Raw genomic sequence first — 10,652 nt, forward strand, 5'->3', positions numbered from 1 at the left:
TACAAGACGCACCGTCCCCCTATTATAAATTAGAGATGGAGTGAGGATTGAAGATCTTTCATAAAGCATGAAAGTGAACATGTGATAATCTGGAGCTAAAGATGCTTAAAGTAGTTACGCTGAAAAGATAAAAGCAAGTCAAATGCAACCACCTGCAGAAAATGAGGATGGTCGGCTTGTTTTGATGGATGTGCAAAGGAAAAAAACCTTGACTAGTCTCTTCACCCACATAACGGCTACTTCAGGTTAGTAAACATCAAACAATGAGGAAACCAAAAGGACACAACTCACACGATCATCACTGAGAAGCTTATGCGGATAGAAAACCATGCAAGCACAGAATGAAAAAGGTTTATTGGACTAAATTAGGAATGTAATCAAACTTTTGACTGAAATGAATGAGACAACAACAAAAAAAAGGACAAATCGGGACCACAGTTTGCACCAACAAACACACTGTAGATGCAAAACCTACAGACGACCTACCTATTCTTCATATTACTCTTTCTACAGTGTTATAAAGGAAAACTGCTTCTTCAAAAAGTCGAGCCATGGAGGAGGTGAGAGGGGGGTTTTCTATAGTGTCACTGAAAACAAGATTATTGACTATCAGTGCATGATTTAGTTTGATGCTTTTGCCGTGACTGAGTTCTGCTCACTGCTCAGATCAGCAGCTCAACTGTATCCGAGTCAAAATACAGTTCAAAGCTCTCTGACTATACAAAAGTAACCGTAATTTGTTCATAAATAAAAACAACGACAACAAAAAAGAAATAATAATAATAATACAGCCAGTTCTTCAGGATTCGTGAGCATCTTTACAACCCAGACAAACAGCTGGAAAACAAAACCTTTGCTTTATAACGGGATCATCTGATGCCAGGTCAGTTCTGGCAGTTTTGAAAACTGGTCAGGTTTTTAGTGTTTCAATAAGCAGAAATGATTTTTTTTTTCTTTTTCTTTTTTTGTTCTTCTTCTGTTGGTTGTTTTGGTTTCATTTTCCCTCCTTCAGATCTGTGTGAATACTGCTGAGCTCACTCCACTTTGCTGTATTCCTCTACGTGGCCCAGCACCTTCTTCCTCTGTCGGATCATGTGGAAGTAAAGCTGGGGGAAGACTGGGAGGGAGAGAGGGGGAGATGGGGAGAGGGGGAGAGAAAGATCAGTAATGTGGATGTGGAGGGGCTTTAACAACCACAACATCAACAAAATCATATTCATCATGAGGATTTAAGATTCAAATGAATTCACGAATGCACCAAAACAAGAAGAAAAAGAAGACGCTGGATGAAAGACACTATAACATCTACACAGTCAAAATATTCAGGGTGAACAAACATAGATGACATAAAAAATGACAGTAATGATATCAATAGTACCTAAATAATCACAAAATGAGGAAGTTATAACTTGTCTGTTGCTACAAAAAGGGGAAAAACATAAACATCTGTTTTGTCGACTTACGGGGGATGTAGGAGATCATGACGAGGATGAGGAAGGTGTAGTAGTCGAAAGAGAAGTTGTACTTGTTGGGCAGAGTGACAGAGTACAGGCCTGTCTTCTGCACGTACGGCAGCGCTGCATAGATAGTCAGCAGTTCCCCGGTCACTCCCATGGGATACAGCACGATGAAGAAGGTGTACCTGCAGCAGAGGGAGTCAAACTATGAATTATACAGCTCCATTATTCCTGGTTTCTGCTACATGAAGGGTGGTGGTGGAGGTATGGATGGTAGAAATAGCCACAAAAGACACAAAAAGACATGTGCCTGGTATGCATTTGACAGTTTTTTGTCATTTACAGAATATAATATAATGACAAAAACACATTTTCCGGGAACGCGAGCGAACAAAGCTGCTGGAGAGGAGCAGACTGCATAAAGGAGAGAGAGTGGCCTTAACATAGCAGCGCTCCACCCAGACTTCAGACATAGTTTGGTTTAAAAGAAAAATATACAAGAGAATATAAGGTTGTTGCCAGAGGCAGCAATACCAGGAATATTTTTTTTAATCTCTTAAAAAAAAAAAAAAAAAAAAAATCCGAGGAACAGTTGAGGATATGTTCAGGCTCTGACACAAATAATTCAAATACAACTTTAAAATACAAAAAAACCTCCTGCTTTAGCCCAGACATGGCAACACATTAATAACCCCGCATTTAAACTGTGTGTTGACAGAGAATCATTAATGCAATGGGGAAAAAGCTGCATTTACCATTTTAATTCCCCAAACCAGAGACAAAATCTCACAGTTGTAATGCAGCAAATATGAGATAAGTGGAGCACAGATCACTGTTATATTACATTATAAATATCCAAACTCTGATGGTGTGATATCAATACCATGTGCAGCTAAACAACAAAGTTGAAGAGTGCAAATAAAAAGGATAAAATACAGCCTCTGCATGTTGCTAAATGTTTAATCCCAGCACTGTTGAGGGATCGGGGGCTTTTGAGGAGAACGCTTGCAATTAAATATGAGCGACACACTGAGCTCCTTCAGCTCTGTCTCTTCCTCATCCAGCTCTCCACACCCAGCCACCGCTGCCTGTCTCTGATCCGTCACTGGATTTTCCACGGGTGAGCAGCCAATTTCTCTGTCTCTCAGGGTGCGACTCGAACTGAAGGTCGAATACCAATATAGCGACGGTCTCATTTGCTACCTGGCAACGAAGACCGCCGGGAAGGAGCCACTTAACAACTGTTGCCTTGGTTGTAGAGGCAGATGAATCCCATTAGGCAGCGAGATGTGAAAGTGAGTTTTATGGGGGAGGCCGCAAGATTTTCTGCAGGTTTGATGATTTCTTTAAAAACAACTACGGTAATCAGCGTTGGCAGTAACAGCTCCACAGAGTCATGCTGCTGTGATATTTAGAGCTCTCGTTCACCTTTTCATTGTTTTAGTGCCTACAGTTACATCGTATAGAGTTTATATGAGATGATATTAACAACAATTCATAAAGGAATTTACAGCTTTAAAGATAATACACCAAAACATGTTTACTTTTTGTCCAGTAACAAATTAAATAGTGAAAATGCAAAATAGTTTGAGGCTAAAAATCAAATTCTACTAAATATTCTGAATAAAAATAATCATCGATCAACTTTCAATAGTTTGAAATGTTAACACAAAATTTCTCAATTAGAAAGTAGAGTTGCAACAAGTTATTATTTGGCCAAAAATCAGACAAAATGTTGTTAAAATGTCAAATCATTATGTTTGACCGACAGTCCAAATGACAGTGAAGGAAAACCACAAGGTGGAACTTTTATTTAATGTGACGAAAAACATGTGAGCGACACAAACCTGTGAACATTTGGTATTTTTGCTGGATAAATGACTTTATGGCAATTTTAGTGAATCTCAAAATAGCTACTGATCAATTTTCTCCCAATTTACTATTTATTTCAGCGAACAAATTAAGCCATCTTTCTCAGATACATCAGTGATGTCCTCACATTTATATGATGATTTATGAAATAAAACCAAATGCGAGGATGAAACAATTATTCCAATTAGTAAGATTTTTTTCCAATTAACAGGCTCATCTCCCTGACCTGCAGAACAGAAAGATGCAGGAAATCCTTCATTCCTGCTGCTATCAAAATGCACAATGCATTTTATTAGGTTATACATGTTTACTTTTTATATCACTTTATATCATTTTATATTGTTTATATCATTTCATTGTTATGTAAGCTGCTGGACGATCTGAATTTAATTAATGGAATATTAATATAAAGTATTTTCTATTCTATTGTAAGAAGATAAATCAGCTACTTTTGCTAATCAATCAATCAATCATTTTCACCATTTTGCGAACAAGAAAATCCAAATGATTGTTGATTGCAGACTCTCAAATGTGAGGAGCTGCTGCTTTCTTTGACTTTTCTTTGTCTATTGTCACAGTAAATTTCACTTGAACTTGAAACTTGGCGACATTAGTGTGGACGAACTCTCTTACTTTTCTTATTGCTATTTAATAGATCAGTCAGTCACTCAATGGATAGAAAATGATCATTGGTCTCTGGCCTTGTACAGCATCAATGATGAAATCGTGACTAAATGTGACCTATGTGTTACTTATTAATCAGACTGGTGTCCTGCTGTGACTCCACCCTCAGGTAGACTCTCCTACCTTGCCCATTTGATGAGGTACGGCAGGTGATTGAGCAGACTGAAGGTGTAGAAAGAGTAGCGGATGATCTCTGTGACGGTCCAGGCGGTGACGAACAGCAGCACGCTGTCTTCGCTCTGCACCTGCAGGAAACACACGCACACACAAACACACAAAGGATGATGGGAGGAGCAGCGAGGAACAGACGGGCTTGCATCATGCTGCGGTAGTTACTCTGCTGTAGGCTAATCGGGACTTTTCATGCTGTTTGTTACAAATGCTCAGAGATCAGATCACACCGCAGGCTGCCGGTCGCCATCCTCAGATATTAAAGCGGCGTTAAAAAGACGAGCACACTCCTCATCACACACTCGCAATCCAGATACAGGCTCCAGTCACACACTGACGCAGAGGGGAAGGAGAGAACAGCTTGAGAAGAATGTCAGTGCAGCGTCACACAACAGACACATAAAAGAAACACTTGAAAACGCAAAAATACGGACGTTATTCACTTCAATCAAATCCAGCAGATCCATTCCTGCAACCCTACAGCAAGACCGTCTGGCGTTACTTACACGTTTCCTCCTGTCCAAACTAATCCAATCCCATCTATTGACAGGGCAAACAGTACATCAGCTGGTCACTGTCGGACATGAGGCCAAGGAACTGTTTCCGTCGATGTGCCAGTCAAAGTTTACTTTTATAACCAAAGTGTGATTCATGTGTGTAAGTTTTGTCTTGAGGAAGAGAGGAAGTCGTCTTACCTCCCTGACGCTGTGTGTGACGGCCCACGTGAGGAAGACCCGGGACATGACCTGGAACCCAGTCAGGACCACGGAGGACGGGACGATCCCTGAGACACGAGACACAAGACAAACAGTTCATATACAGTGATGATTGACCACTGGTTCTGGGCTGTTTATCTTTTTCACTTCTTAAACTTGAGTATGAAAAGACACTAGGTGATACATGTAGCTGCTATTATTGTTGACGTTTCATTTTATTTAGTTTTTTCATGTCTCATTGTGACTATATGTGTATGTGTTATATATATATATATATATATATATATACTTATATATTATGCATTATTATGTGTTTTATATAGTATATATATATTTATATATTATGCATTATTAGCTATTTTATAACTTATAGTATATTTTGAATTATCATAGGGAGAAGGGGTGGGTTTTAATTAATTTAATTCATTCATTCATTCAAACAGGAACTAATGCATCATATCTGAGAAACTTGGGCTCTGGGAACTAACTAAATAATAAACTAAACAAAGTCAGTCCATAATAAGATACTCTACATATGCAAATGTATATGGAGGTTCCAAAATTAAATATTTCTTCAGCTATATCAGAACATGTGACATTAAATGCAATAAAAAATGTATTAAAATGGATGTTTAAAACATTGGTTGTCAGATTTACAAGAGTGATTCTTAAAAAAACAGGAAATGCTGGGAGTGATATTGACAAATGAACTAGACTCCTTGTAACAGTTTTAAACAGAAATCTGTGCATTGGTAAAACATATTAAGACGTTCACTGTGTGCACTCTGAGACGGATCCACACAAAACAAGACACTCATGAATGTTGATTTAGTGTCTAGTGAGCAGAGAGGAACCTTCAATAGTGGGTTCCTGTATGTGTGTGTGTGTGTGTGTGTGTGTGTGCGCTCTGAGTGGACGGCAGCTGCAGGGAGCCTGTTTGCAGGGGGGAAAGGTCAGCTAGCTTTAGCTTCAAAACCCAGATAATGAAGAAAATGGACCGTGAGCCACAGCGAGGCAGCCAGGCGAGCGCCGGCCTCTCCTCATCACATTAACACCACGAGAGCCAACAGCTTCTCGGATCTCTCTTGGCAAACACTCCAAATATGAAAAGCTTCTGTTTGTCTGCACACACACATGCACATCTGAGACACATCTACAAATGCGTTATGACGGCTCATGATTACAATGGGACCGGGTCCAAATCATGATCTAAGATATCAGCCAACACATTATGTCCAGTAACCATAACTGATGTTGTTATTAAACCCCTCGACCATGCAGCACAGCTATGATTCTAGTCAAAATTATACTTTATGAATAGTCAAACTGGTTGCACATTATGGGCCCTAATACACTAATGCTTTACAAATTATATCAATTCCTGCAAACCAGGGCCCTGAGCTGCAGTGAGAGCGGTGTGAAGGTGAAGGTGGAAGATGAAGAGAGACTCACCTACAGCACAGTGCAGTATCTGTGAAAGGAGCAGAGAACAGGAAAACAGTCAATATGCTTCAGGGAGTGGAGCACGAGGTGGCTTATTTTAACTCCTGTGTGTGGCATGTGGTTAATTTTTCCTTTTATTTCACATTCCTGGAAAACATCTGGATTAATGCTGGAATAGCGTGCTCATTTCTAAAATTATTATTATTATATCACTGATGTCCCATTAGCGTTCGCAAAACATCGGCCTACAACATGCACACAATAACAGAAACTGACTCAGTGGCACACAACTGCTAATATTAAAGGTCCAGTGTGTAAAATGGGGGGAAAACCGTGACATCTAACGTTCAGATTCTAGTTTGCAGCGCTCACTCCCTCGCTCGCTCGCACTCACCCCTCCTATTGGCAAAGTGACGGTGGCCTCAGAGGACAAAAGAACTTGTTAACCACGACTGGGAGTATTTCAGGAGCATGGGGCGATGAGATGAAGATCTAAACAATTTTACGATATGTCTGCTGTTACTTACTCCTTCTTCTTTATTTTATCTTTATTGATAAATGCGAAACTCGTGAAACGTGCTCTCTGGCTGGCTGGATTTTCTGTTCGGGCTGCCATACAAACATGGCGGCGCAAGATGGCAACGCTCTCTAAAGCAAGACCCTGGCTATATGTATACTGTATATAAAAGAAGAATTATAAGGCTACGAAAACCAAACAAAATTTATTTTATAGCGATTATACACTTTCAGATTTCAGATTTTGACAATAAACCTTGTTAATTATTACACACTGGACCTTTAAGTGAATAGCGTAATGCCTGTAGTGCTCAGTCTGTGCACAGAGTAGACTATTTCATGAATGATAGAGATAGATGCTAACATTAGACAACATTATGTCTCCTATTACTGAGGTACAGTGCGTCTGGACAGGATCACTGGAACACCTCGTGCTGCTCTGCCTCTGCACTATAAACACACGTGTGTGTCTGTGTGTGTCAGCCCAAACATACCAGCCCATTATGTTACAGAGGGCATACCGAACACTGGGCAGATAACAGGCCTCCACTACATACTGTATCCAGCTCTGACTCCAGAACTCAGACAGACTGTAATGACCTTTTCTAGCAGCTGGGAAAGTCTTAGAATAATAAGAAACCAAATATTTGCCGATACGATAAAAGTCAGTGATTGTAAATCATTCATTAAATTAAATATCTTAACAAAAAGTTATCAAATGTTTCAGAATATACCTACAGTAATATCAGTAATATACTCCCACACTGTATACTTATTCTGTATTCAGTGAAATATAATATGATATTTGATCTTGTCAATATCACGCAACCTTTTGTGCTTCTCTCACCTCCAGAATAGCTCCGGTCTGAAAGAACTTCAGAGGCTTCTCTATAGAGTAGTACAGCCCATGGTAGCTTCCTCTGGCCAGGTAAGCTCTGACCAGACCCACAGCTATCACCAGCCACCTGGACAACAGAGGAAAAACATCTCAGTCAAGATATACAAGATGATCTAATGCAGTAAATGAAATCTGCAGTGGACATGTGTGCAGTTTACATTTTTTTTTAAGTAATAAAAGGAAATGCTATAAGACAGATTGTAAGGTCTCAATGAGAAACTGATGTGTTTATTGAGGATAACATACATTTCAAACATAAGAGGAAGTGTACAAATTACAATTCAACACAGCAGAAAATGGAACATTTCGTCAATGGACACCTCGGATACTGAATATTTAAGGACTAACCTCCTGAAATGCTCCCTCATATTTGTTTATTTATAAGTTGTGGTGAAAATAATATGTCCTGGGCAGATATTTCATAGTTGAACAAAGAACCTTAATTACAGAGGTTTGTAGTGAAAGTAAATGTTACTCTACAATAACATTAAAAAAATGTATTCATATCAGCAGGGAAACTTGTTTATGAGCCAAATGAAGATATAGGCCTATGGTTGAATATTTAGTTATTTAGTTAGTTATATCACCCTTACTGCTACATTGTAAGTCATTAATTTCTCTCATTATTAATCCACAAAGCAGACTGAAAATCGTATGATGAAGTAAATTGTTTTATAATGTGTAAGTATGGATAAAGTTCACATTGAGCAAGATGGATAATTTTGCCAATGGAGAACTGCTGCCTGTTAAGGATTTCACCACACCATTAAATTATTACCATATAATACATTACACCATTCAGATTTAGCTCATCTGCCTCCACAGGGAGGTCAAAGGTCAGCTGCAGCACAGAGCTGGTGTGGTTACAACACGTTGTCACTCAGAGTGGTAACAGGGCTGAGGTTTCAGTTCACACTTTGGTTTCACAGACTGAAGGGTGTAACTTGTATTTAAAAAGCCTTAATGATCATATCAGTAATACAGCCAGTTCAGCAGAAACCGGCGAGCAGCCCCTCCGAGCTGCTGGGGCAGCATCTGAATGCAGACGCTGCATAAGAATGGCCAAAACGTGCATGTACAACACCCTAACTTGTGCTCAATACAAAGCCAGCACTGTATGGTCCATCAACAGCGAGTGGGACACAATGTGACCAAACTGGTTGGACAGTGAGCAAACAACAACCGCCATTCAATTGTGCAACAGTCTGAAAATGAGTGCAATAAAACACAGGCAGAGATTTCTCAGTTCACGGTTCAAGATAACTGTGTCTTTTATTTACGTAAGTATCTGGGCACTTGTTCAGGGTAATGGAGCTCATGAAATGTGCAGATCTAACAGTAATCATTCAAAATGTCAAACTGCAGTTCATCAGAAGTGGTACTTATACTTAAATTAACCGATACTACATGATTTATTGACTAATGATTAAGTGACTGAGTGCATTTTATACTGTTTAACATGAATATGCTGAATCATTATTGATCTGAAGTGGAGATAAAGGGGACGCTCTGATTATGTTAATAAAAAAAGAACGTCTTCATACTGTTCAAGGGTATAAATAATATCCTTGAATGGACAAATACGTTTTCTATCACTTTGCTTCTTTATTTCTCTCAATAAAGATATGAATTTCTTGTAAATATACATTTTTGGATCACTAATAGCTTCTTCTTCAATCAGTTAGGTCTGTGTAAACAACCTCTAGTAGTTGTTTATGCTGTATGTGTTCTGATTGCTGCAGCTGTCAGTTATTTTCACTATTGATCAATCAATCTGTTGATTCTTTCTATGATTAACCAACGAACTGTTTAGTTTATTAACATTTTCAAACAGGTGAAGCATGGTTATTGCAAGTTCTGTCTATCCTCTGATAAATTTGATTAATTTAACGTGAGCAAATGAACAAATAAAACTCAAAATCAGTTGTTGCCCTGCAGAAATTACATGACAATGCAAGATGCAAAAGCACCACTGAGAGCAGACAATACACCAGCTGTCCTCATATTTCTGCATTGTATGGGGTGGCTGGCGACCAGTCAGTCACCCACAATTAAAGTGCACGCCAGGTGGTTGTCTGTTGCTCATCTAACGTTAATCTGCTTGAGCCGTGAGACGTTGAGAGCATATTCAAAAAAAAAAAAAAAAAAGGAAGAAAAAAAAAAGTATTTTACTACAGAGCAGCTGCAGGCGAGCAGTGTTTCTAATAATAACTACATAACATTAGCATAGATTAGTAACCCAAAAATAACGCTGTAATACTACAACAGGGAAATCTTGCTCCAATTATTCATCACACACACACATATACACGCACGCGCACACTCAACATGAGCATGAGCAGCAGCAGCATTAGCACGAGGAGGAAACACGCTACATACCCCGCTGTCATAACAACGTTGTAAATGACCAGATAGGCCGTGGCCAGGGCGCCGGGTCCCTTCTTTTTCTTCGGGGCCACATCGCTATGGGCTGCCTTGCTGGTCCCCGGTGCAGCTGCCGACATGACTGCAACCCTCAACGGTCTTTGGTCCCGGACAACGGCGGCTGTCAGGTTCACCGAGTCAGGAAACGGACTGAGGGAGGAGCGGAGGGAGGTTGGGGCACACCCGGAAGTGTCGTCCTCGAAGCAAGATGGTTCGCTCTCTATAATTCCGCCTTCGCTTTTTAGTCGCGTTCACTCAAAAAACACTTTAATATTTCGATCCTTTCAATGTGAAACTCTATTCATTTATTGAAGGTGTACATTCACACTGCTAAAGTTTGCTTTAATAAAATATAGCTGCTCTATCCATCGGGTGACCGCCAATATGAATGGGGCTTGAGGGACCGGAATGATCTTGAGTTAAGGTTTTAGTCTTTGTCAATTCTTCCGAATAAAAAGAGCCGCTCTTTTT

The 10,652-nt window shown here is 39.6% G+C and overlaps 1 protein-coding gene across 1 annotated transcript; it reads right to left on the reverse strand.

Annotated features, from left to right (window-relative positions):
- Positions 1-335: 335 nt before the first annotated feature.
- hacd2 (3-hydroxyacyl-CoA dehydratase 2) lies at positions 336-10,297 on the reverse strand. The gene is made up of 7 exons (XM_085766036.1): positions 10,137-10,297; positions 7,707-7,824; positions 6,353-6,371; positions 4,880-4,968; positions 4,137-4,258; positions 1,464-1,642; positions 336-1,117 (listed from the first exon to the last, which is right to left on the reverse strand). The coding sequence occupies exons 1-7, from the start codon at positions 10,259-10,261 to the stop codon at positions 1,035-1,037; spliced, it is 735 nt and encodes a 244-aa protein (XP_085622162.1). The 5' UTR covers positions 10,262-10,297; the 3' UTR covers positions 336-1,034.
- Positions 10,298-10,652: the final 355 nt, after the last annotated feature.

This window comes from Trachurus japonicus, chromosome 21, assembly GCF_045865225.1.
Source record: "Trachurus japonicus isolate A0001 chromosome 21, Traja_1.0".
Lineage (NCBI taxonomy): Eukaryota > Metazoa > Chordata > Actinopteri > Carangiformes > Carangidae > Trachurus > Trachurus japonicus.

Excerpts from the sequence above, each read along its gene's own strand:
- hacd2 (XM_085766036.1), bottom strand. The coding sequence starts at position 10,261 with ATGTCGGCAGCTGCACCGGGGACCAGCAAGGCAGCCCATAGCGATGTG. Across the intron at positions 7,825-10,136 it reads AACGTTGTTATGACAGCGGG|GTGGCTGGTGATAGCTGTGG; the intron begins GTATGTAGCGTG and ends TCTGTTGTCCAG. Across the intron at positions 4,259-4,879 it reads TCACACACAGCGTCAGGGAG|GTGCAGAGCGAAGACAGCGT; the intron begins GTAAGACGACTT and ends TGTTTCCTGCAG.